The sequence below is a fragment of the Leopardus geoffroyi genome, chromosome A2 (genome assembly GCF_018350155.1).
Source record: "Leopardus geoffroyi isolate Oge1 chromosome A2, O.geoffroyi_Oge1_pat1.0, whole genome shotgun sequence".
Lineage (NCBI taxonomy): Eukaryota > Metazoa > Chordata > Mammalia > Carnivora > Felidae > Leopardus > Leopardus geoffroyi.
In genome coordinates this window covers 77,279,066-77,306,237 of record NC_059331.1, presented here as the reverse complement: position 1 = coordinate 77,306,237, position 27,172 = coordinate 77,279,066, and the positions used below count along the sequence as shown (strand labels likewise).

Here is a 27,172-nt window from a genome sequence, read left to right as displayed (position 1 = left end):
TTATAATGATACTGTATAACTTATAATGATACTATATAACATAATAAGTATATAGCAGTCTGTATTAAGTTGATGGTCACTTAAGTTTGAGCACCTTCTAAAAGGACTGTATTTTTACTGCCCACTTCTATGTTTTATGTTTATGTTGTTATATTTTACATTTTCTAATTGAGTTCCCTTAACTAATATTTTATTTATAAATGTGCTGCTTTTTAGTCTTTTTCTTTGTAAGTGATTGAATTACTACCTCTACTATGTTTGTTTTTATGAGTGAAATTTTTTTGGGTCATAATTTCTTCTCGGTACGGTCTTTTTGCTTAAAGAAGTCCTTTTACCATTTCTTGTAAGGCAGGTTCATTGGTGATGAACTGCTTTAACTTTTGTTTGTCTGGGAAACTCTTTGTCTTGCCTTTAGTTCCAAATGGCAACCTTGCTGGGTAGAGTATACTTGGTTGTAGGTTTCGTCTTTTTAGCACTTTGAATATATCCTGCCACTCCCTTCTGGCCTACAGGGTTTCTTCTGAACAATTAGCTGATAGCCTCATGGGGGTTTCCCTGCTGTGTAACTAGTTGCTTTTCTCTTGCTGCTTTTAAGATTCTCTCTTTATCTTTAATTTCTGACATTTTAATGATTATGTGTCTTAGTGTGGACTTCTTTGGGTTCATTTTTGTTTAGGGCTCTCTTGCTTCCTGGACATGGATGTCTGTTTAGAGAAATTTTCAGCTATTATTTCTTCAAATAAGTTTTCTGCCCTTTGCTCTTTCTTCTCCCGGACCCCTATAATGTAAATTTTTTTTCCGCTTGATGTTGTCCCAGGGGTCCTTTAACCTGTCATTTATTTTTTTGCTGTTTAGCTTGGGTGCTTTCTACTATCCGGTCTTCCAGATCACTGAACTGGTCTTCTGCATCCTCTAATCTGCCATTGATTCCCTTTAGTGTATTTTTCACTTCGGTTAATGTGTTCTTCAACTCTGATTGGTTCTTTTTCATATTTTCTGTCACTTTGTTGAGGTCCTTACTGAGTTCATCCACTCTTCTTTGTAGTCCTGTGGGCGCCTTTATGACCATTACTTTGAACTCTTTATCAAGTAGATTGCTTGTCTGTTTTCTTTAGTTTGTTTTCTGCTGTTTCCTTTTGTTCTTTTGATTGGAGCATATTCCTCTGTTTCCTCATTTTATCTGACTTCCTGTGTTTGTTTGTGTGAATTAGGTGAAAGGGCTACCTCTCCCATTCTTGAAGGAGTGGCCTTGTATAGGAATTTCCCCTGTGTAGACTCCATGTTCCTGATGGCTTTGGCTTTCTGGCTGGAGCTGGAGCGGGCACAGGCTGGGGCATCTTGGGCTGCTTTGTGCCAGGGCCACCCTAATAGGACAGCTGGAGCTGAATCAGATGTGGTCTGGCAGGTCCTGGGGTTCTCTGTGTTGGGCTACCCTGGTGGGATGGCTGGAGCTGGGATGGGTGCCAGCTGCAGCACTCCACAGGGGGCTCCCTGGCCGGATCAGTGAGGGTGCCTGGGGTGCTTTGCACCCAAGTTGCCTTGGCAGGACAGCTGGAGATGGAGTTGTAGTGGGCACAGGCTGGGGGTTTTCTTGTGTGTGCTGTGCTGGGGCAGCCCTAGTTGGACAGCTGGAGCTATGGTAGGTGTGGGCCAGGAGCCCAGGGCCACTGAGTCAGCAGTCCGTTTAGAGCGCCTGGACCCTGCTCCTGTCTGCACTACCAAGGTGAAGGGAGAGCGTAAACAGCGGTGCCTCTTAGCGTCTCCATCTCTGGGGGGGCTTTCCAGCAGTCCCCACCATCTGGCCCATGCTGTATGGTTAGTAAATGAGTTTTCTCCACTTGTATAGTCTTTCTGCTCTTTAAAAGATTGTTTTGTTTTTTGTTGTGACCCTGGGTGGGTGAATTTGCACGTGGCTCCTCAGTCCTGTCTCTCCCTACTGCAGTTTGTAATGTTGGGGTCAGTTTCCTGTCATTACCGTGTCTTAGGCTCTCCTCTTGTCCTCTGTGTGGTCCTTCTACCCTTTGTTGTACGGAAGCTGTTCGGTCTATTCTCAGCTCTTTAGGAGGGATTGCCTTATGTGCAGGTATGGATTTCTTGTGTCTGTGGGAGGTAAATTCAAGGTCTTCCTCTGCTGCCATCTTGGACATTTCAGGACTTTTATATCTAAGTGCCAACTAGCACCTCTACTTGTAGGTCCCACAGACACTCATTTCAGTACGTTTATAACTTAACTCTTCCCTCCCCCTTTTCCCTCTTTTCACCCTCCAAAAAACCAAACAAAACCCGTTTCTTTGTTAGTATTTCTCATCTTAGTGAGTCATACCACCGCACATCTAGAGGCTTGAGCAGGAAGTTTGGGAATGACACAACTTCTCTCATGCCATCGTGCCTCATACTGAGTCACTGGGTCCTAATGTGATACTGTGAGACCTAGATGTCATGGATATCGCCGCCTTTTCACACATCTGCTTATCCTTGTTCAGGCCAGTGTCGTTTCTAATCTAATCTCCCATAGGGGCTGAAGTCCTTTATAACACAAATGTAATCCTGTCCCTTCCCTGCTAAAAATCCTTCACTAACTATAGTCATTAGGATAAATCCAAAATCTTTACTGTTATTGAAAGGCTAGCATGATGTGGCACTGGCTCACGTCTCCAGCCTCATTTCTGGGCACTCTGTCTCTCAAACTATGTTCCATGTAGAGCGAAATACCAGTTTCTGAACCAGCTGCACTCTTTGTTTTATCTGTAGGCCTTCTGTTCAGAACATGTATTCCTTCTCCTGGTCCCTGCACTCTCAGAGCCTTCTTCCACTGCCCTACATGCCCTTAAGTGCTCTCGCTGAGTGTTCCCTTGCACCCTGTGCTTGTTGCAGAATTGATCTCAGTTCACTGATACTACTGGTTCACTTGTGTCTCTTTTGTTAAGTCATAAACTGCATGAAGGCGGAGGTTGTGGCTGCACTTCTGTGCATCTTCACGCAGCACAGTGGCTGGTATGAAATAAGTCGTCATATGTTAGCTTTCATTATTGCTGAGTAAACATTTGCTAATATAACAAATACTTTTCAAAAGTCACCTTACAAGTTACTTTTTTAGCGAAGACTTCCTTTTTTCTGAGAAAGTGCAAGTCTTTCTGTCTTTGAGTCTTAGTATGGTATGTCTGCGTTTGTATCGCCTACTAATTGACAGTATTTTGCATTTATTTGTTTATGTCTGTCTTTACTATAAGACTGTAAGCTCCTTGAAGGCAAAGACTGAGTGTCATTCATATTTGAATCTCTGTTGCTTTCCTTAATGCTTTTTACCTAGGTCTTGTAGGTACCAGATCCATTATTTTGTTGTCATCCTTCTGATCCACTCTGGTCTGTCACGGTCACTTGTAAATGGTGTTTAGAACTTAGCATAATAGGGGCATCTGTGTGGTTCAGTTGGTTAACCGTCTGTCCGACTCTTTATTTCAGCTCAGGTCATAATCTCACGTGGGATCAAGCCCCTTGTCGGGCTCTGCACTGAGAGTGGAGTCTGCTTGGGATTCTCTCTGTCCATCTTTCTCTATCAAAATAAACTTAAAAAAAAATCAAAACTAAGCATTATATTCTGGATAATGGAGAGAACTTCTTTTGATATGTAATGTACTTTTAATGTAATGTACTTCTTTTCTTCGTCCTTTAAGATCAGTTATTTTTCTTTTTTAAAGACTATCGAGTTTGTAGTCAGTTGAAAACTTCACATCTTTTGCTTGAGGAATTCTGATTTTTTAAACCAAAATAAATAAATAAACCTCAATAAAGGATTATGAACCTTTATCTTTGCTTTAATCCAATGTTCACTTGTACCCTTATTCCAGTCTTTTCCTCTTTCTTGATTCTTGCATCCTTACACTTACCTGCTTTTTCTTGCCATGGGTAAATAGATCTGGGAAGACTGTTGACTGAGGCATGCGGTCTATCATCTGATTTGTCTAAATTGGTTAATGAATCCATCTCTGGTGTCAGTCATGTCAGTATGAAGTATAGAGAGTCATCTGACTGTACACTTTTTAAGCTGCTTATAAATGGATTTGAATCTCCATTGATCTGTCACATCTATAGGATATGAGATTTTTTTTTTCTTTTTTGACAACTTTGCTGATGATGAAAATATCCTGCATTATTATCCAGTCCAGAAAAGCCTTCAGAAAATTGTTGACATGACCTGTTTGGAACACTTCGGGTAGTATCTAATGATTTTCAAACCAGCTGTTCAATAATGTCTTCTAGTATTTAGTGGGGAGTGACCTCTGAAATATATTTCAGAATCTATTTTCCAGAATATTTTCTTTTCACTTTGCAAAATTTTAGGCAAGGTATTGCCTGTCTGGCACCCTTTGTGACATTTCCCTTATGCCGATTAAGTTCCCAGAGTTTACTGACAGTGTCTCTGTTATCCAGTTATGATCTGATTTGACTGGAGAGTTAACTTAAAAAAATTGACTAGTTTCTTAATATTTCCTGTATTCACTCCACTTTGAAAATTGTTCTCATGGGTGGATAAAACGAGCAAGAAGAAAATAATATAGATTTACTTTCTTTTGTTGGTAAGTATAATAATATCTGAAGCAATACTTCTGTCTTTCATTTCAGTACTTTGGGGTATTTTTACAAGTCTTGGGTCATTTCAAACATCTTCATGTTTTAGGTGTCACTATATTGAATGTTTTCACAGATGTCTTTTTTTTTTTAATTTATTAGAAGTAACTTACTGTGTAGTCTTATTTACCTTTTTATCATAAAGATTACTCACGTGAGTATATATGTTTTACTATATACGTACAGTATATAGACTTTTACATATGTCTATATGTATATAATATGTAGACTATATTACCTTTTCCCATTCCAGTTTAATATGAAGTTTTAGAATCAGGTACAAATTTGAATTTCAGCTCTGCTTGTTAATGACTGTATGTTCTTGTTCAGTTAGCCTCTGAACTAGTTGATTCATCATGTAAATCCCCATTTTAATAAGAATAACTGCCTTACGGGATTATTGTTGGGACTTAGTAAAGTAGTAATCTGTAATACACTTAATCCAGTACCAAACATCCAATAAGCTCTAATGTCTAATAACTGGTAGATACTATTGGAGTTTTCCCATCTCTAAGGATTTTGAAATTCTTAGATTTTCCTGAAGAGTAAGGCATTTGTCTAGCTAGCTATGGTCACTGTCCCCTACTTTGAATTATAGACTTCAAGATGATGTGTATTATTTTCCATGGTTCTTCCTATTTCTTTTTGCTGTTGTGGGAAATGTCAGGATTTTGTTCATTTTTTTGTGGCTGAATAATATTCCTTTATGGATATAGATCACACGTGTTCTTATTTTAATTTTCTTTTTGTTGAAGTATAATTGACATAGTACTAGTTTCAGGTGTACAGCATTGATTTGACATACTCTTACTGTTTCTTACTTTCTGATTTAGGTTCAGAGAAGTGTTTTTTTTTTAACACCTTTATTGCGATACAGTCTTGTGTATCCTTTACCCATTGAAAGTGTACGATTCAGTGGTTTTTTAGGATGTTCACATAGTTGTGCACTTGTCACCACTGTCTTAATTCCAGAGCATTTTCGTCACCTTAGAAAGAAACCTTGTGTCCATTGGCAGTGACTCTACATTCCTCCCTTCTCCCCGGCGCTGGAAACCGCTAACCTACTTTCTCTGACCCTGAAATTGCCTATTTGGGACTTTCTGTATAAATGGGATTCGTAGCATTTAAATCTGTGGCTGCTTCATTTAGCATAATGTTCTCAAGGTTTATATATACTGGATAACTCTTTTTTTGTTTTAATGTTTATTTTAGAGAGAGACACACACAGAGTGCAAGTTGGGGAGGGACAGAGAGAGGGAGAGGCACAGCATCCAAAGCAGGCTCCAGGCTCTAGGCTCTGAGCTGTCAGCACAGAGCACAATGCAGGGCTCGAACCCACGAACTGCAAGATCATGACTTGAGCTGAAGTCGGGATGCTCCACTGACTGAGCCACCTGGGCGCCCCATACTTGATAACTCTTTATAGCCAAGTATTCCATCCTGTGGCCCTAGCACGTTTTGTTTATCCATTCATCAGTTGATGGACATAGGGGCTTGTTTCCACTTTGACGCTACGTGTTTCACTGCCGTGACCGTCTGTGTACAGGTTCTTGTCTGGACGCGTGTTTTCACTTCTCTTGCACATGTACCTGGCGGTGGAGTTGTTGGGTCAAGTGGGAATTCAGTGTTTAGCCTTCCAAGGAGCTGTGCTGTGGAGCGTGGCTGCCCTGTCGTGCGGTCGCTGGCAGCGTGAGCTGCTCTGCCTCCTTATCGCAATTTCGGCGCTGCTTTCTTGACTCGAGCCACTCTAACAGGTGTGCTCTGGGGTCTCGGGTTTTCATTTGCATTTCCCTAGTGGCTTGTAACATCGAGCATCTTTTTATGTGCTTACTTGCCATCTCTGTATTGTCTTTCCTGGCATTTAAATGTTTTGTCTTTTTTTCAATTTGTTTTATTGAATTTTGAGACATCTTTGTGCAAAGAATATAAATTCTTTATCATATAGATGTCTTACAAATATTTTTTCTCAGTCTGCCTTTTCTGTATTCTTAATATTAGCTTTTAGAGAGAAGTTTTAAATTTTGACATCTCTTTTATCTTTCATCTTTTTTTTTCTTTCATGGATTGTGCTTGTGGTGGTGTGTGAGCCTCACTCAGGGTCACAAAGATTCTTTCCCGTGTTTTCTTCCATAAGTTTTATTTATTTATTTATTTATTATTATGTTTTAATATGAAATTTATTGTCAAATTAGTTTCCATACAACGCCCAAAGCTCATCCCAACAGGTGCCCTCTTCAATACCCATCGCCCACCCTCCCCTCCCTCCCACCCCCCATCAACCCTCAGTTCTCAGTTTTTAAGAGTCTCTTATGGTTTGGCTCCCTCCCTCTCTAACCTCTTTTTTTTTTTCTTCCCCTCCCCCATGGGTTTCTGTTAAGTTTCTCAGGATCCACATAAGAGTGAAAACATGGTATCTGTCTTTCCCTGTATGGCTTATTTCACTTAGCATAACACTCTCCAGTTCCATCCACATTGCTACAAAGGGCCATATTTCATTCTTTCTCATTGCCACATAGTACTCCATTGTGTATATAAACCACAATTTCTTTATCCATTCATCAGTTGATGGACATTTAGGCTCTTTCCCTAATTTGGCTATTGTTGAAAGTGCTGCTATAAACATTGGGGTACAAGTGACCCTGTGCATCAGCACTCCTGTATCCCTTGGGTAAATTCCTAGCAGTGCTATTGCTGGGTCATAGGGTAGATCTATTTTTAATTTTGGGGGGGAACCTCCACACTGTTTTCCAGAGCGGCTGCACCAGTTTGCATTCCCACCAACAGTGCAAGAGGGTTCCCGTTTCCACATCCTCGCCAGCATCTATAGTCTCCTGATGTGTTCATTTTAGCCACTCTGACTGGCGTGAGGTGATATCTGAGTGTGGTTTTGATTTGTATTTCCCTGATGAGGAGCAATGTTGAGCATGTTTTCATGTGCCTGTTGGCCATCCGGATGTCTTCTTTAGAGAAGTGTCTATTCATGTTTTCTGCCCATTTCTTCACTGGATCATTTGTTTTTCTGGTGTGGAGTTTGGTGAGCTCTTTATAGATTTTGGATACTAGCCCTTTGTCCGATATGTCACTTGCAAATATCTTTTCCCATTCCGTTGGTTGCCTTTTAGTTTTGTTGGTTGTTTCCTTTTCTGTGCAGAAGATTTTATCTTCATGAGGTCCCAGTAGTTCATTTTTGCTTTTAATTCCCTTGCCTTTGGGGATGTGTCAAGTAAGAAATTGCTACGACTGAGGTCAGAGAGGTCTTTTCCTGCTTTCTCCTCTAGGGTTTTGATGGTTTCCTGTCTCACATTCAGGTCCGTTATCCATTTTGAGTTCATTTTTGTGAATAGTATAAGAAAGGGGTCTAGGTTCGTTCTTCTGCATGTTGCTGTCCAGTTCTCCCAGCACCATTTGTTAAAGAGACTGTCTGTTTTCCATTGGATGTTCTTTCCTGCTTTGTCAAAGATGAGTTGGCCATACGTTTGTGGGTCTAGTTCTGGGGTTTCTATTCTATTCCATTGGTCTATGTGTCTGTTTTTGTGCCAATACCATGCTGTCTTGATGATTACAGCTTTGTAGTAGAGGCTAAAGCCTGGGATTGTGATGCCTCCCGCTTTGGTCTTCAAAATTACTTTGGCTATTTGGGGCCTTTTGTGGTTCCATATAAATTTTAGGATTGCTTGTCCTAGCCTCGAGAAGAATGCTGGTGCAATTTTGATTGGGATTGCAATGAATGTATAGATAGCTTTGGGTAGTATTGACATTTTAACAATATTTATTCTTCCAATCCATGAGCATGGATTGTTTTTCCATTTCTTTAAATCTTCTTCAATTACCTTCATAAGCTTTCTATAGTTTTCAGCATACAGATCTTTTACATCTTTGGTTAGGTTTATTCCTAGGTATTTTATGGTTCTTGGTGCAGTCGTGAATGGGATCAGTTTCTTTATTTGTCTTTCTGTTGCTTCATTGTTAGTGTATAAGAATGCAACTGATTTCTGTACCTTGATTTTGTGTCCTGCGACTTTGCTGAATTCATGTATCAGTTCTAGCAGACTTTTGGTGGAGTCTGTCGGGTTTTCCATGCATAATATCATGTCATCTGCAAAAAGTGAAAGCTTGACTTCATCTTTGCCAATTTTGATGCCTTTGATTTCCTTTTGTTGTCTGATTGCTGATGCTAGAACTTCCAACACTATGTTAAACAACAGTGGTGAGAGTGGACATCCCTGTCGTGTTCCTCATCTCAGGGAGAAAGCTTTCAGTTTTTCCCCATTGAGGATGATAATTAGCTGTGGGCTTTTCATAAATGGCTTTTATGATATTTAAGTATGTTCCTTCTATCCCGACTTTGTCGAGGGTTTTTATTAAGAAAGGGTGCTGAATTTTGTCAAATGCTTTTTCTGCATCGATTGACAGGATCATATGGTTCTTTTCTTTTATTAATGTGATGTATCACATTGATTTGCGAATATTGAACCAGCCCTGCAGCCCAGGAATGAATCCCACTTGATCATGGTGAATAATTCTTTTTATATGCTGTTGAATTCAATTTGCTAGTATCTTATTGAGAATTTTTGCATCCATATTCATCAGGGATATTGGCCTGTAGTTCTCTTTTTTTACTGGGTCTCTGTCTGGTTTAGGAATCAAAGTAATGCTGGCTTCATAGAATGAGTCTGGAAGTTTTCCTTCCCTTTCAATTTTTTGGAAAAGCTTGAGAAGGATAGGTATTGTCTCTGCTTTAAATGTCTGATAGAACTCCCCAGGGAAGCCGTCTGGTCCTGGACTCTTATTGTTGGGAGATTTTTGATAACTGATTTCAATTTGTTTGCTGGTTATGGGTCTGTTCAAGTTTTCTGTTTCTTCCTGTTTGAGTTTTGGAAGTGGGTGGGTGCTTAGGAATTTGTCCATTTCTTCCAGGTTGTCCAGTTTGTCGGCATATAATTTTTCATAGTATTCCCTGATAATTGCTTGTATTTCTGAGGGATTGGTTGTAATCCATTTTCATTCATGATTTTATCTATTTGGGTCATCTCCCTTTTCTTTTTGAGAAGCCTGGCTAGAGGTTTATCAATTTTGTTTAGTTTTTCAAGAAACCAACTCTTGGTTTCATGGATCTGCCCCACAGTTGTTTTAGAGTCTATATTGTTTATTTCTGCTCTGATCTTTATTATTTCTCTTCTTCTCCTGGGTTTGGAGTGTCTTTGCTGTTCTTCTATTTCCTTTAGGTGTGCTGTTAGATTTTGTATTTGGAATTTTTCTTGTTTCTGCATTGCAATGTATTTTCCTCTCAGGACTGCCTTTGCTGCATCCCAAAGCATTTGGATTGTTGTATTTTCATTTTCATTTGTTTCCATATATTTTTAAATTTCTTCTCTAATTGCCTAATTGACCCATTCATGGGTTGACCCATGCTTTTGGAGGTTTTCCAGACTTTTTCCTGTGGTTGATTTCAAGTTTCATAGCATTGTGGTCTGAAAGTGTGCATGGTATGATCTCAGTTCTTTTATACTTATGAAGGGCTGTTTTGTGACCCAGTATGTGATCTATCTTGGAGAATGTTCCATGTGCACTCGAGAAGAAAGTATATTCTGTTGCTTTGGGATGCAGAATTCTAAATATATCTGTCAAGTCCATCTGATCCAATGTATCATTCAGGGCCCTTGTTTCTTTATTGATCCTGTGTCTAGATGATCTATCCATTGCTCTAAGTGGAGTGTTAAAGTCCCCTGCAATTACCACAGTCTTATCAATAAAGTTGCTTATGTTTGTGATTAATCGTTTTATATATTTGGGGGCTCCCATACTCGGCACATAGACATTTATAATTGTTAGCTCTTCCTGATGGATAGACACTCTAATTATTATATAATGCCCTTCCTCATCTCTTGTTTCAGCCTTTAATTTAAAATCTAGTTTGATATAAGTATGGCTACTCCAGCTTTCTTTTGACTTCCAGTAGCATGATAGATAGTTCTCCATCCCCTCACTTTCAATCTGAAGGTGTCCTCAGGTCTAAAATGAGTCTCTTGTAGACAGCGAATAGATGTGTCTTGTTTTTTTATCCATTCTAATACCCTGTGTCTTTTGGTTGGAGCATTTAGTCCGTTTACATTCAGTGTTATTATTGAAAGATACAAGTTTAGAGTCATTGTGATGTCTGTAGGTTTCATGCTTGTAGTGATGTCTCTGGTACTTTGTGGTCCTTGCAACATTTTACTCACAGAATCCCCCTTAGGATTTTGTAGGGCTGGTTTAGTGGTGATGAATTCCTTCAGTTTTTGTTTGGGAATACCTTTCTCTCTCCTTCTGTTCTGAATGACAGACTTGCTGGATAAAGGATTCTCGGCTGCCTATTTTTTCTGTTCATCACATTGAAGATTTCCTGCCATTCCTTTTTGGCCTGCCAAGTTTCAGTAGATAGGTCTGCCACTAGTCTTATGGGTCTCCTTTTATAAGTTAGAGCCTGTTTATCCCTAGCTGCTTTCAGAATTTTCTCTTTATCCTTGTATTTTGTCAGTTTCACTATGATATGTCGTGCAGAAGATTGATTCAAGTTATGTCTGAAGGGAGTTCTCTGTGCCTCTTGGATTTCAAAGCCTTTTTCCTTCCTTGGATCAGGGAAGTTCTCTGCTATGATTCGTTCATGTACACCTTCAACCCCTTTCTCTCTCTTTTCCTCTTCTGGAATTTCTATTATATGGATATTGTTTCGTTTGATGCATCACTTAGTTTTCTAATTCTCCCCTCATACTCCTGGATTTTTTAATTTTTTTCTCAGCTTCCTCTTTTTCCATAATTTTATTTTCTAATTCACCTATTCTCTTCTCTGCCTCTTCAATCCATGCTGTGGTCACCTCCATTTTATTTTGCACCTCATTTATAGCATTTTTTTTAGCTCCTCATGACGGTTTCTTAGTCCCCTGATCTCTGTAGCAATAGGTTCTCTGCTGTCCTCTATGCTTTTTTCAAGCCCAGCGATTCGTTTTATGACTATTATTCTAAATTCTTGTTCCGTTATATTGCTTAAATCGATTTTGATCAATTTGTTAGCTGTCGCAACTTCCTGGAGTTTCTTTTGAGGAGAGTTCTTCCGTTTCATCATTTTGGGTAGTCCCTAGGGTGGCTTCAAATTGCAGGGCACTCCCCCTGTGCTGTCTGGAGTAACTTGTGTTGGTGGGCGGGGCTGCAGTCAGACCTGATATCTGCCCCCAGCCCACCGCTGGGACCACAGTCAGACTGGTGTGTACCTTCTCTTCCCCTCTCCCGGGGGCAGGACTCACTGTGGAGTGGTGTGGCCCCTGTCTGGGCTAGTTGCACACTGTCAGGCTTGTGGTGCTCCTTCAGTGGGATCTGGCGTATTAGCCAGGGTGGATCTGCAAGGTGCACAGGGGTGGGAGGGGCAGGCTTAGCTCGCTTTGCTGTCGGTGGTCCCCTGTGGGAGGGGCCCTGCATCACCTGGAGGGAGGCAGACCCATTGGAGGGATGGATCCACAGAAGAACAGCGTTGGGTGTTTGTGAGGTGCAAGCAAGTTCGGTGATGGTAACTGGTTCCCTTTGGGATTTCAGGTGGGGGATGGGAGAGAGAGATGGCGCTTCCCAGCGCCTTTGTTCCCTGCTGAGCTGAGCTCTGCCTTCCAGGGCTCAACACCTCTCCCTCCCATTGTCCTTTCGCCCTCCCGCTCCCTGCTCTCCAAGAGCAGAGCTGTTCACTTTTAACATTCCAGATGTTAAGTCCTGCTGGCTGTCAGAACTCACGCAGTCCAGCCCCTCTGCTTTTGCAAGCCAGACTTCGGGGGCCCTGCCTTGCTGGGCGGGCTGCACCTCCACTGCCCCAGCTCCCACCCACCAGTCCGGTAGCACGCATCACCTTTCTGCCCTTCCTAACCTCCTTCCATGGGCCTCTTGTCTACACTTGAGAGGTCTGGAGAGTCCATTCTGCTAGTCTTCTGGCGGTTTTCTGGGATTTTTAGGCCGATGTGGGTGGAATATAAGCTATCAGCAGGAGGAGGTGAGCCCAGCGTCCCCCTATGCTGCCATCTTCCGTTTCGATCTTCCATAAGTTTTATAATCTTGGGCTTTACCTTAAGGTGCATGATTCATTTTGGCTTAATTTTTGTATGTGCTTGTGGTTGAATTTTTAGTGTTACTGTATTGGCTTTAGTTAACCCAGCTTTCCAAAAACTCCTGAAACTTTTAAAAATGAATGCATAAACCTAATTGGAAAGGTAAAACCTCTTAATGGTGAATTTTAAATTACCAGGTGATTTTGATACAAATTCTTGCAGAGGATATGTTCATAGTTTTTCATATTTTATTTAATGTTGTAAAATTATATTCATCTTGCCTATTTCACAAATAGGTATTCAAAGTGATAATTGCTAAAATAAAACCAGCGTTCTGGTTAAATTATAATTTGAATAAAAAAGTAAACATGTCTCTATTGAGAAAATAAAATATGGAACCAGTTTAATAGTTTACAAACATCGGTAATTAGTAGCAACAAGAGGCTTTTTCTTCTCCCTCAGGACCTCCTTTCCCACTTGTTCCCCTCCTTCTGGACCAACCAGTTCCGGTATAGCTCTTTCCCTCTCTTCTTCAAGTCTTTGTGCACATGTCACTCCCAGTGAAGCTTTCCCCAATGACCCCATGGTTTAAAATTGCAGGCTTACTCCTCCAGTAGTCCTGGTTTTGTTTCCTCATTTATATCTCTCAGAGCACATTATTATCCTCTGAATTTTACTTCATATGCTTCCCCTACCAGAGTATAAGATCCCTAGGGGCAACGTGTTGTTCGCTGATGTGTGCCTAGTTTATAGTAGGTGCTCAATGAATGTTGAAGGAATGAATAGATTAGTATATGAAATAGGTTTGCCACAGGTTAATTTGAGGTTAATTTTCAACCTCAGAGCTTCTAATAGGAACGTATTAATAAAAGAAAATATCTGACAATAAGTTAAAATGCTTTGGTAAATATCTACTATAGAAACTTTAATTTTTTTTATGACTTTTAAAAACTATTCTCTACAGGGTTCAGTTTGGCAAAGACTTGGTGCTGATGTGACTGCAGTTGAGTTTTTAGGTCATGTTGGTGGAGTTGGAATTGATATGGAGATATCTAAAAACTTTCAACGCATCCTTCAAAAACAAGGATTTAAATTTAAATTGAATACAAAAGTTACTGGTGCTACCAAGAAGTCAGATGGAAAAATTGATGTTTCGTAAGTATGCTACATTTGGTTTTGATATGATATCCTTAAGAAAAACACTCCTTTTGCAGAATCAGATTTGGTTAGAACTTAGGGCTATCTTACTGCTTAGTATAACTCCATATTGCTTATTAAATCAGTCCATTGAAATTCATGGTTAAGTTGATGCTAGGAAAATTAACCCAGTGTTCTCACTGTAGTGTGATTTCTCATAGTATACATTCAGAAATGTTTAAACTCTCAATGTTCAGTGAAACTCAGTAATTTTAGATCTATGTGGAAATCCATAATATTAGATTGCTTACTATTGATAGACCTCCAGGGGATATGTACAGTTTTTCATTGCCTGACTCCTGTTAGAATTGTTGGCAACACTTGAGAAATGTCTGGTCTTAATTTCTAAGTCTGTGAGTTTTTTATGTTGATGTGTGTTTAATAGTCATACACTGTTCATTGTCTAGTATTGAAGGCGCTTCTGGTGGTAAAGCTGAAGTCATCACGTGTGATGTGCTCTTGGTTTGCATTGGCCGACGACCCTTTACTCAGAATTTGGGACTAGAAGAGCTTGGAATTGAACTAGATCCTAGAGGTAGAATTCCAGTCAATACCAGATTCCAAACTAAAATTCCAAAGTAAGTTGGATAGTTAATTGCATTTTCAAAAATGTTTTAATTTATTTCAAACAGTTTTGAAAATCTGACTTTTGCCACACTTAAAACATGCCATTGGCTTTGGGGAAGAATGGTAAACTTCTATGTGAAAACAAAACTAACGGAAGTTTTTCATTACCCAAAGACTAGAACCTGAACTCACAGATCTATGAAGAGCTGTATTTTATATACTTATCGGTTATTTTTTTTTTTTTTTTTAAATTTTTTTCAACGTTTATTTATTTTTGGGACAGAGAGACAGAGCATGAACGGGGGAGGGGCAGAGAGAGAGGGAGACACAGAATCGGAAACAGGCTCCAGGCTCTGAGCCATCAGCCCAGAGCCCGACGCGGGGCTCGAACTCACGGACCGTGAGATCGTGACCTGGCTGAAGTCGGACGCTTAACCGACTGCGCCACCCAGGCGCCCCAACTTATCGGTTATTTAATAACTAGAGACTTTTATTTTTATTACCACGGCATGACTGAAGATGAGTATCTGTGGTGGCCGAAGTTCACCATGTTTCTTTTCATCTGTGTGGTAGCATCTATGCTATTGGTGATGTGGTTGCTGGTCCGATGCTGGCTCACAAAGCGGAGGATGAAGGCATTATCTGTGTTGAAGGAATGGCTGGTGGCGCTGTGCACATTGACTACAACTGTGTCCCATCGGTGATTTACACGCACCCTGAAGTTGCTTGGGTTGGCAAATCAGAAGAGCAGTTGAAGGAAGAGGTAATTATCTTTTTTTTTTTTTTTTTAAGTTTGTTTATTCTGAGAGAGATTGCAAAGCGAGTGGGAGAGGGGCAGAGAGAGGGGGTGAGAGAGAGAATCCCAAGCAGCCTCCGCACTATCAGCAAGAAGCCCGATGCGGGGCTTGAACTCACACCATGAGATCATGACCTGAGCCAAAGTTGGACGCTTAACCAACTGAGGCACCTAGGAGCCCCAAAAGAAGATTCTGAATGCGAGGGTAGTTGTACTTACTGTATAGCGTATGAACTGTGTTAATGACCCTGGTGGCTGAGAATCATTTTATTGCATTAATGCATTTTGAAATTATGTAGAAGTTATAGCTTCTATACTTTTCCCTTTCTTAGTAGCATAGAGGAGATCATTCACTTGCCTTTATTCAAATAGTAATTCCAGAGCTTTTTAATTTCCCTTGAAATATCCCCAGGTAGACTGGCATTTGCATTTGCTTATGTTTGTACTCAAACTGTGTCTCATTAGCAAGAGGCTTTGGTCTTGCCTTCAACACACTCTGAAGAATTGCCTTTTTGGGGCTTATTTTCTGAACAAATGACGGATTTCACCAATGGGAATGCGTTGTTTCAGAGTTGACATAGGTTTTCCTTTTCTGTCTCTCCCAGGGCATCGAGTACAAAGTTGGCAAGTTCCCCTTTGCTGCCAACAGCAGGGCGAAGACCAATGCTGACACAGATGGCCTGGTGAAGATTCTGGGACAGAAATCCACAGACAGGGTACTGGGAGCACATATTCTCGGGCCAGTGAGTATTCTAAGACCCCACATCCCATCGTGATTTCTGGAAAGCGTTGCTGTGTAGATGAATTTAAAACCACCTGCTGTTTACGTCCTGAGTTTTTTATTTACCGGCAAACATTTGTGTGTGGTTTCTGATAAGGCAGCACTCAGTCTTGGCCGTCACATCATCAGCTTTCCATACCGCAACTAAGGTTATTCTTTTAAAACCTACACCAGGCCCTGGGCATGCCTAACACTCTCCAGTGGCCCTTTTCAGCTTTGGGCTGTTATATCCAAGGCCCCACTAAATCTGGTCCTGTTTGCCTTTGACCTCATGTCTTCTCACTCTTGCCTTTTGCTCATTGATTCCCTGTCTTGTGGGCCCTCTCTCAGGTTATTAACAGGCCAGTGTTGCCAGGTTAGAGCCCTTGGGCTTGGAGAACCTGTTGTCTGGAGAGCTGGGCCTCCCGGGCTTTGCATGAGTGGCTCCTACAAGGTCTCAGCTCACGTGGCGCCTCTGAGAGAAGCCTTTCCTACCACTGAATCTGAAGTATGGCCTCCCCCAAGGTATCCAATGTAATCATGATGATAGGCCACTCGAGCGCTTACTCTGGAATACGTTTTTCTGAATACATTCAGTAACTCTTGTTTTCCCAATTCTGGGAGGTAGGAGTCACTGTTCCCATTTCTGAAGTGAATAAATGGAATGAAGCACACAGCATGAGCACTTAAGGTAGTAAGTGGTAGGATTTGAATCCAGGCCAGCCGGCTCCAGAGCCCAGGCCCTTAACTTCCGTGCCACCTTTTCTGTGAAGCTTTTCCTGACTGAGGCTTTGGTTAACTGCTGTAACAGCAAATCTTGTTAGCTTGTAGTTTTTGCCTTGGGACATAAACGACTTCTTGGTTTATTATTTTCAAGGGTGCTGGTGAGATGATAAATGAAGCTGCTCTTGCGTTGGAGTATGGAGCATCCTGTGAAGATATAGCTAGAGTCTGCCACGCGCACCCGGTAATTACCAACAGTGTACGGAATAATGCCTACCTAGATTTTCGTCTCACCTGCAAATAATTTGCTTTGTAATTTGAAATTTCTTCCTTTACAGACCTTATCAGAAGCATTTAGAGAAGCAAACCTGGCTGCATCATTTGGCAAATCAATCAACTTTTAAAACAGAAGATTCTATTTTTCTGAAATCTCCTGGGAGCTTTTGTAGAGGTCACATTTCTGAACAGGAAATGCTCACAGCTCCAAGAATTTCTAGGACTGAATTATGAAACTTTTGGAAGGTTTTAGTAAGTTTGGACGGAATGGAATAATCTCATCTATTTTAAATAAATTTAATATTTTGTTTCAGCACATTAATATTGGAGGAAGAAGCTACTTATAGTAGCTTCCTGGAACATTTTCTTCAACCCATATTTTCATGCTGTTTCTGAAAAATTCACCTTCACTAAATTTATGTTATGTAGCTTTTAATCTCTGCTATTGTAAAGTTGGATTTACTTACATGGATGGAGCGGAGGTAGGGTATGTGAACCAGCTGTGTTTGATGCAAGGTGATCAAGTTATTTTAAACTTGGTTTTCATATTGGAAACAGAGTTAGTCATTAGAATAAGGTTAAAATATGTATAAACCAAACCAATGTAAATAAATGGTCTCTCACTTGTTTTATTTAATCCCCAAATTCTTACGGTTTAGAGGTAGAATGTTTAAATTTTTAAGGACCCTTTGAGGTCTACAGTCTGTAGTTAGTTATCCAAATTAAGGAGATACATCTGTGAAATTCAAATATTAAATGAGGACTCATGTATTACAGCAGGGAATGAAAATCCAGAAATAAACAGTCTTAAATATTCATTTACTGTTTGTTTTGAATGGATATCAAGATGATCCTAGTTCTTCTCTGACTACCGCTAGTGTGTATTCTTATTTCTCTTTATTGTTCCTTTTAGAGGCCTGGATGTATCTTTTTACCACACTGGGGGACAACTGTAAGGTCATTACCTTTACGTCTGTGTTAGTGATTCCAGCTCTATGTGGAACATAGACTTTTGGAGACATAGCATATTTAGTCTGCTGTCTTCTGTGGATTTCCAGTGTGTCCATGGCTGGGTAAATGACTATTTCTTTGTATTTGTTGACTTAATGTTTAAAATGGCCATTGCTTGGGGCGCCTGGCTGGCTTAGTCCATAGAGCATGCGACTCTCGACCTCATGGTTGTGAATTCGAGCCCCACACTGGGTGTAGAGGTTACTTAAAATCTTTGAAGGAAAAAGTGAAATGGCCATTTCTCAAATAAATGTTAAATGGGCTTTTGCATATTTAAACTAAATTTAAGTATCATTTCAGATTAAGTACTTCTTAAATTTAGGTAAGTGTATTCTGAAAAGGAAAAGAAATTATCTTGAAGTAGAGGAAATATGTAAACTAGATACTTGATTGCAATTTAAAGATCACAGTCTAAGGAAAATTTAGAATGTAATCAGCAGAAAGCTGTGTGGAGTAAGACACCGTCAGTATCTTGTTACTGAAAATGCTCAGTAGTCTTCAGGTTTTACTGGCATCACACACGTAATGGGTCCCATCTCCCTTTTTCTTCCTACGTCCAGTAGTCGTAGATTGTGGTGCGGTCATTATGAATGTGACATTGTAAAGGCTCTGGGTTGTTACCTACCTCTGAAAACTAGGGAATTTTTCCTCAGTAGTCAGTTAACTTGGCTAAACTCCCGACTCCAAGTTTGTTGTCTTTGCTGGGGGCAGAGGCCAACCAGAGGTCGGGCAGATTATATGTGCAGTTGGGTGGCCCTCCCCACCGTGCCGCGCTCTTCTGGGGTTCCTTCCTCCTATTTCAGTTCTCCTCATTGCCCCAAACTCAGTCCTTCCGATCCTGTAACCAGAAAAACTTGGCTTCTGCCCAAGTTGCCACTTCCTGGGACCTACCCTCAAGTGAAAAGCCGTTAAAAATGGGAATTACACCCAGTGCTGTTCTTGGTCACCTCCCTTGTACCTTCTGCCTGCTTCTAGTTGTTCTCCCGGACCTGTACTTTTTAAAAATATGTATATATTTTGTCCAGAGTTTGCATTTGATTTTGGGAGGGTTGGCCTGGTATGTGCTACTTTGCCATTATTGGAAATGACCTCTTGTGTCTTAAAATCTGAAATCCCAATCTTATGTGAAGTGCCAGTTTATTTAAACTTCAAAACCTGTCCCCTCCTCTAGGGAAAAAGTTTCTAATTAGGAAATAGTGAAATAGAATTTAATTTGAAGTCCTAGCTGTAGAAACAAAATGGTTACATATATCTAGGTGGGAACAAAGTTGTGGGTGTAAAACGAATTTTAAATATTCACTTATTTATTAAGTTCTCAATATTTTCTTGGCTTGCGAAGGGTGTGACTCAGTTGTCCAGTTCATTGAGCTGATTAAAATGAGTGATTTCAAAGTGAGTCTTTAAACTGAAAAGGAGGGGCGCCTGGGTGGCTCAGTCGGTTGAGCGTCCGACTTCAGCTCAGGTCACGATCTCACGGTCCGCGAGTTCGAGCCCCGCGTCGGGCTCTGGGCTGATGGCTCAGAGCCTGGAGCCTGCTTCCGATTCTGTGTCTCCCTCTCTCGCTTCCCCTCCCCCGTTCATGCTCTCTCTCTGTCTCAAAAATAAATAAATGTTAAAAAAAATTTTTTTAAAAATAAACTGAAAAGGAATGAATAGTAAACAAAGTACTTAAAATTAAGGAAAGAGAACAGTTGCTCTAGTAGATGATGAGGTGAAACTACCTTGCTAGGTATTGGGATCTCCACCTAAAGAAAAATGACATCATTGCCTTGAGGGAGGAAGTTGCCTTATTGTTTGAATTCGGTCTGTTTAGCTTCTGTTCGGGCCTAGCTTCAAACGCAGCTGTGTTGTGTGTGGGGGTGGCTGGTAGTGGTACACGGCCATGGCCTTGCTGTAACGAGAATGTGTGAGAAAACCACTTGGGGCCTGTTGTTACCCAGCTAGCTCGGCTGTGAAGTTGACGCAGGTCTGGCGGTACTCCGGCTATTTTCTTTAGTGTGTGGAATGGTCGTCCTGTGATTGTTTTGGCCTCACCTGCAGATTGCCGTGGAGAATCTTTAGTCTGTGAAATCTTTTTTTTTTTTTTTTTGTTTCAACGTTTATTTATTCTTGGGACAGAGAGACAGAGCATGAACGGGGGAGGGGTAGAGAGAGAGGGAGACACAGAATCGGAAACAGGCTCCAGGCTCCGAGCCATCCGCCCAGAGCCTGACGCGGGGCTCGAACTCACGGATCGCGAGATGGTGACCTGGCTGAAGTCGGACGCTTAACTGACTGCGCCACCCAGGCGCCCCTAGTCTGTGAAATCTAATAAAGAACAATATAAAGGTGAGCACTTCCAGCACCCGTTTGTACTGTGCCCTGCTCAGCTGGCGGGAACAATATTTATATCCGGCTGCATACAGTTTAAACCCTCCCCTCACCATCTACAGTAGGGCCGGGATTGCTAACCCTTAAAAGCCACAATTTATCCTCCTCATTCTCTAAAAATTGCCTTCTGTTCTCTTTCCCAGACCGAGGAGTATTTAGAGGAGTTTCGGAGATTGGATTTCCTGAGCAGCCATTGAAATGGTGAAGGTGGTTCAGGCTGTAGCCTTTCTCCTCCCCTCCACTTGGGAGTCCCACGGGGAGGTGATTTCGGGGGCAGATTTGTGGAGGATACTGACGTAGCAGACAGATTACAGCCTGTTTACAGACAAAACAGAAATCGGGGTCCCAGAGGCAAGTGGCTTGTTTATAAATCCATCTGTACATTGAAAATGTTTTTGGTTAAAGGGATTCCTGAACACTAAATCAGTAAAACAATGTAAGAAGAATACTCAGTATAGATTTATACAAAAGCACTGTACTTTATTTAACTCCATACAAAATGCGGTGATTAAAAACATTAAATAGGTAATCAGTTTTGAAGATCATTGTCAGTTTTTAAAATGTAGCTATTTTACTTTGGTCACCTCAGCCACCTTGCAGCCCTTTGTTACAAGCAGGTGCTGTAAACAGCAACTTTCTGGCTTATATCCTTGAGGAGCGAACGGACTTCTCCTTCCAGTCTTACTAATTCTTGAGCTTTATCTTCTAAATATTTTTGATTGTCCTCATATTTTCTTTCTAAATCTGTGGGAGAGAAAAAGAAAAAAGTCTGAGCAATTTATTCTAGGTTGACCTCAATCTAACAGTGGTCGTTTGATTTCCACCTTTTAAATAGAAGAAACTTTACGGGTGTCCTTATTGTTAAATACGTCCCGAAAGCACGAGCCTAAGCCCTACCTTTCAGGAGCTGCAGCTTGCTGTTTGCTTGAGCCAAAAGTGTTTTTGCTTCATTTTGTAGCATTTCAGCTTTTCTTCTGGCATCAGCTGACTCTTCAGTTTTTTGGGCAATTAATTTTTCTACTTTCTTATACTTTTCATCAACTTCACCATCCAGAGCCTGTAGTTCCATCGAGACACAAAGAGGTGATAAATGTAATCTCGGACATTAAGAGCCTAGTGTAATTGGAGCAAGCTTGGAACCGTACTCGGGCGTTGAGCTATTCGGTGTAAATACGTTGAAAATATTGTGCAACAGTGGAATTAAATATAACACCAACATGAGTTTTTAAACTCACGTTTGGAGTTGTAAGCAGGTCTCTAGGGCTAAGCCTTTAGGTTAGCACTTTTCTGGAGATGTTATAGGACAGTTATATGGAGGTAGAGAAGTATATTTTTCTCTAAAGTAGATTTGCTGAGATCTAATCATTTAGATCTCAGACAAGGGCCATCTGGATCTGGACCCGGGTGCGTAGAGAGTTAAGGAGAGGGGAGACTAGCATGCACACAGGGGTGGGCGAGGAGCTGTCAAACTGAAAAGGCACCGCAAGTGCTGCTTTTGGGGAACACGGTTCCAACAACAGCCATTTGATAGAGGGATTTCATTTCAGGGTTTTGTTCTTACTGTAATCAAGTGCTCTATTTTTGCACAAATGCTCTGTAAAGACTGCTTGAGAGATTTATGCTCTCAGAGCTGCAAGAAAGTACAAACCATGACAGAAAAATGAACATGACAGAACACTTTTCTCACTGTTTTGTTCTCTTCCCTAACCAGACGTCAAGGGTTGAATGCTCCCCTCAGAAGTTTAAAAGGTTCCTTTGGAGAGAGACATTTGCCCACTAAACATGTTTCAGTGATAACTTGGCTTCTAATGACAAATGGGAATCCTAGGAGACCTTCTCTGCAAAATACAGCACCTTCCAGCGAGAAGAAGGGGTGAGGTTTAGTTCCCTGCCAGCTGTTCTGGTGTGAACCCCTTAAGCTTTTTCTACCCTGCTTTTAAAGGCCAGGTAATTACGCCATAAAGTACAAGCCCAGTATGCCGGTTTTAAGACTTCTGCCCCTGGGGCGCCTCCTGCATGGCTCAGTCGGTTGATTTCAGCTCAGGTCATGATCTCACACAGTTTGTGATACTGAGCCCTGTGTCAGGCCCTGCACTGACAGCGTGGAGCTTGCTTGGGATTCTCTCTCTCTAAATCAGTTAAATAAATAAAAGACTCCCCCCGCCCCCAAGTTACTTTCATTTTTCTGCACCCTTATCCAAGTTTGGATATGAGGGCTTAGGTCATGCTTACTGGACACTTCCATATCCACTCCCACCCTTTCCATCTGTGTCTCTAAAGACTGTTGTTTCAAAACCGGTCACTTGGGATGTTTCTGATAAGTAACTCTTAGGTCCACATCCCTTACTAATCCCAGGGAAGGCGGTTGAGGAGGCTCATTGCTCCTTTACAAAACACAGCTGTGAAGTCACAAGGATTTACTTACCTTCTTCACATCATCTGCACTTTGTTTCACGGTGTATACTACTTTCTCAATATATTCTGCCTCCCCAGAGTTCTGGGCAGCCTTCCGTTTCAGTTCTTCCACATTCCTCTCAAGCTCGCTGATGCGCTGGGAGGCGTTGAGCAAGTTCTCCTCCGAAGCCGCTGTTTCCGACTCAATCTACAAGTACAATGTCAGTCACCCAGCAAGCCATCAGTAAGCGGTAGGACATGCTATGAATACGAGTTTACAGGAAGATTAAAAGGCCACTCTGCCGTTTCACTTTAGACCAAAAGGAAAATATAATTTCAGGAAAGCTTATATAAAGTGCCCATCTTTATTCTTAATTCTGATGATCTAGGCTGAAATTAATGTAAAATTCTTCACTGAACCACCCCCAGACAGCTTGATGTGTTGAGAAAGCATTTTAAGGACACCTGCAAACTTTGGCAAAACAATGCTCACAAATAAGCAGATGTGAGGAAAAGGATTGCCACATAAATTTCCAAATTACTGTGGGTGGGAAAATGAGTACTCCCAAGTCACCTTTAGTTTTTCCTGTCAGCCCTAAATATTAAACTCCAAGGGGCACCCGGGTGGCTCAGTCAGTTAAGCATCTGACTCCGCTTAGGTCATGATCTCACAGTTCATGAGTTTGAGCCCCCCCCCCCCCCCCCAAACTCTCTGCTGTCAGTACAGAGCCTGCTTTGGATCCTCTGTCCCCCTCTTTCTGCCCCTCCCCTGCTCCCACATGTGCTCTCACAAAATAAATATTAAAATATATTAAACTCTAGTGGAGGTCATGGGTCTTCAGCAACTACCTGGAAAGTTGAGTGTTTTCAGGTAAGGCAGACCAGGGATGTTTCTGAAAACTGAAAAGTTACTATAGGACCGTGAGAGGTCATGTAGTCTGGGGAAGTGACAGCTGGAACCTATAAATACTCAAAGTCATTTAGGAAAATCTATTTGGGTAACTGGTGAGGGTCCACATGTGATCGCTTTTCAAAGAATAATCAATGAACATCAATTTTTAACAGCTAGCCCAAGTAAGTAGTCTGACCCATGACGGAAGAACCAGTTTCACAGAGCACCATAGAATTAGGTCTGAATAATAACAGTGTCATAACTAAACTAAGGAGTCACTGTGGATACATGGTAAAATTTGTAGGTATTTCATGCCAAATGATTCTTAACCTAAAAGCTCACCTATTAATTAACATAAAAGTATTCTTAGAGTATAGTTCTTAGAGGATAAGCTCTATAGTTTTAAAGGAGTGAATAGTTTTTGACAACCTTTCATTAATAGCATAGTTTAGAGTTGCTTTTTCTTTCTTACTCTTAACCTAAAGTGCTTCCTGTCCCCCAGGGACCCCAGAAAAACAAAACCAGTTTTCACTTACATCATCAAGCCAAATATCCCACGTATGATTTGATTAAATCCTATATTTCCCATTTGGCTTTTCCAAACTTAGTAATTTTTTTTTTTTTAATCAAGTCACCTAAATTAAAGTTCATTAAAATGATAACAGCACAGTGAGAAATTTGAAAAACCCTAGAGATAGAAAAGTCAAAGAGAACATAGTCTAGTGGGAAAGTGTCATATTTTTTTTCTACATTTGAACAAGTGGCCTGAAGAAAGGGCCTTTTGTTTACTCAAAATTAAGAAGGAAATGTGGCTGAAGGAACTGTCGAGTCTCAAGAACAATAGAGTAGGGGAAGACAGGTTTGTATCAACCAATGGTAAGAAAAGCAGGTTGAAAAACCACCTCGTAGGTTTTAAACATTATGGGTTGTTGGCTTGAGAAGGGCTGACTAATAGCATCTAATTTCAAAATATATTCTGAGAAGATGTGTAAGGATCACCTGAGTCCACTTTTTCCTCCATCCATTAAAATTTTTTTTTTAATGTTTATTTAGAGGGAGAGAGAGAGAAAGAGTGTGAGTCGGGGAGAGAAAGAGTGTGAGATAGATAGGGAGAGACAAAATCCGAAGCAGGCTCCAGGCTCTGAGCTGTCAGCACAGAGCTTGATGTGGGGCTTGAACCCACGGATTGTGAGATCATGACCTGAGCTGATAGCAGATGCTTAACTGACTAAGCCATTCAGATGCCCCCCACCTCATCAATTTTGAGATCCTGGTCTTAAGTATGTAGGTTACTTTTGGGCTGCTTTATAGCAGAATGAGTTTTCTAAAACTAAATTTGGAAATTAATACTATCCTTCATACTACTAAATAGAGTCCTTGAACAGGAGACAAAAATATACACTATCTTCCTTAGGCTTTTTGTAGGGGTGAATGTAAAGGGGGCCCTCGTGTTCCAGTGTCTTCAGGGTCTTTTTTTCCCCTCTGAAAACACTTTTAGCATCTGTGCTGAGGGAGTAGTTCAGATTTATGTAAATTAGAGGAATCCTTTAGTGTTTAGTTGTAATGGTTTTCACGTAACTGTCAAATGCACTTTGATAGGGTTTATGTGCCTGTTTTCTCCCACGTACAGCAAGGATCTTACCGAAGTCAGCAGGTTCTGGGTTCCCTGGATGTCTTCATCTGCTTGTTTAATTGCTTTCTCTGCTGCAATCTGGGCCTTTTCTGCTTCCTCCAGAGCCTCCTTGACCATGTCTGCAGTGACTTTAACATCAGTTGCACTTTTGCTGAGGAAAAGAATGAGACAATCTATGTGAAAAAGTACTTCCTCTCGGGGCATTTAAAAATACCTTTCTTTCCAAGAACAGCCTTTTTGGAATCAATCAGAGGGACTCATACAGGTCACACTTAGAAATTTCACTGGTTGAAGAAATCCCTTTTACTCCCTGCTAGATACACAAAATAAACCCCCTAAATGCCACAACGTCTTCAGATACCTGGCTCTTTTAGCTTCTTCTAGCAACATCTCCGCTCTGGCAATGTCAGCAGCGCTTTGCTGTAGAATAACCTCTACTTGAGAAAGGCTTTCAACTCGCTCCCGAATGTCTTCTGTCAAGTTCTGTAACTGCTCTGGGGTGCTGGGCATTTCCATTTTCAGCACTTCGTTAGCAACTGCTTCAATGCTGTCCAAATCAGCACTATCCTCTGTCAAAAGCAAAGATGTCCCCATAAAGAGGTGAAAGTCACAGATGGTTAACTTAGTCACTTCTGGTCACCCACCAGGTGAAGAGCATTCTGTGGCGACATCAAGACATACACATAGTCTGTTTAAGAACTTATAGTCTCGTTGAGTAGTTACACATGGAAAAGTTAACTACTAGAATTTGCCCGTAGGCTGAGAAAGTCAGGAAAGTCTTCGTGGGGGATGAGGAACTGATCAAGTTTTGAAGGATAATAGGATTTGGAAGGAGAGAGAGGGACATCTTTGGATGGAGAGAGTGTATGGGCTGAGCATGTCATGTGAAAGTCAAACAGGGTGAATGGTCCTGATTACAGAAAAGAGGACTCCAGGATGTACATCTGGGACTTGATTCTAAAAGTCAATGAAAACTTTTAGTTGAGGTTGGAAGAATAGCTAGGAGACTATTATAAATGCAGATGTAAGGAACTCATATTCCTTGTACAAATGATCTGGATTTTGGAAATTACCACAAAGGGGAAAATCCAGTCAGAGAAGCAAGAGAATCAGATTGTGTATTATCAAAGAAGCCAAAGGATTTCAAATGTCAAATGTGAAAGGTGGTCGAAAAAATGCTCAAGAGATTAAGCTTTATATAGGTCACTGATTGAAGGTTTTTTGATTTTCTTTTTCACTGTTAATATAAAAATGGACCCCCTAAGGATTTGAGCACAGGAAAATATTTGATCAAGCGATGGCTTCCACAGGATGTTTCATAAGGTACCCGTAGGATATCACTGACTCCTTTCTTATTCCCCATTTTCCTGCTAACAGAATACTGATTTTGTTCAGGCACCTACCTCTAAGGTAAGGTAAACCTAGCAACTCAAGAGTTAAATGCAGATTGGCATGCCAATTAGGGTAATCCCATTCTGTTTGCCAGTGACATTTCTGCATCGGCATGGGATGCATCTCTGGCCAGTGAGATTATGGAGAGGACTGCTCACGGCTTCTGGGGAAGATTTCCTCCCTTTAAAAAAGGTACAATGGGAATAGGTGGGGTCTCCTTCCATTAGATATTATTGAGTATTTATGTGAAGTCTGAAATTTTGGCAGCCACCTTGTAACCAGGAGGAGCCGGCCTGACAGCAAACCTGATATTCTTACTCCCCGGCTCCCAGAACCATGGAGCTATCCTACTACTGAACTTGTTATGTGATATAATATGCATCTCTATTGATTAAGTCCATTTCACTTAAAAGTTTTATGTAACTAGAAGCCAAAACCTTCCTTACTAGTAACACTTAGATGGTTGACC

The 27,172-nt window shown here is 41.0% G+C and overlaps 2 protein-coding genes across 2 annotated transcripts in view; one reads left to right on the top strand and one right to left on the bottom strand.

Moving 5' to 3' along the window:
• Window positions 1-17,829, top strand: part of DLD (dihydrolipoamide dehydrogenase) — a 35,390-nt gene extending 17,561 nt beyond the window's left edge. The window contains exons 9-14 of the mRNA XM_045494436.1: window positions 13,657-13,847; window positions 14,297-14,467; window positions 15,030-15,219; window positions 15,858-15,995; window positions 16,890-16,979; window positions 17,074-17,829. Of these exons, the coding sequence (XP_045350392.1) occupies window positions 13,657-13,847; window positions 14,297-14,467; window positions 15,030-15,219; window positions 15,858-15,995; window positions 16,890-16,979; window positions 17,074-17,139 (846 nt within the window). The 3' untranslated portion in view covers window positions 17,140-17,829. The remainder of the gene's footprint in view (window positions 1-13,656; window positions 13,848-14,296; window positions 14,468-15,029; window positions 15,220-15,857; window positions 15,996-16,889; window positions 16,980-17,073) is intronic.
• Window positions 17,830-20,847: 3,018 nt separating this feature from the next.
• LAMB1 (laminin subunit beta 1) overlaps window positions 20,848-27,172 on the bottom strand; it is a 74,495-nt gene continuing 68,170 nt past the window's right edge. The window contains exons 29-33 of the mRNA XM_045494435.1: window positions 25,673-25,880; window positions 25,321-25,462; window positions 22,818-22,994; window positions 21,290-21,449; window positions 20,848-21,136 (exon numbers count right to left, since the gene is read on the bottom strand). Of these exons, the coding sequence (XP_045350391.1) occupies window positions 21,000-21,136; window positions 21,290-21,449; window positions 22,818-22,994; window positions 25,321-25,462; window positions 25,673-25,880 (824 nt within the window). The 3' untranslated portion in view covers window positions 20,848-20,999. The remainder of the gene's footprint in view (window positions 21,137-21,289; window positions 21,450-22,817; window positions 22,995-25,320; window positions 25,463-25,672; window positions 25,881-27,172) is intronic.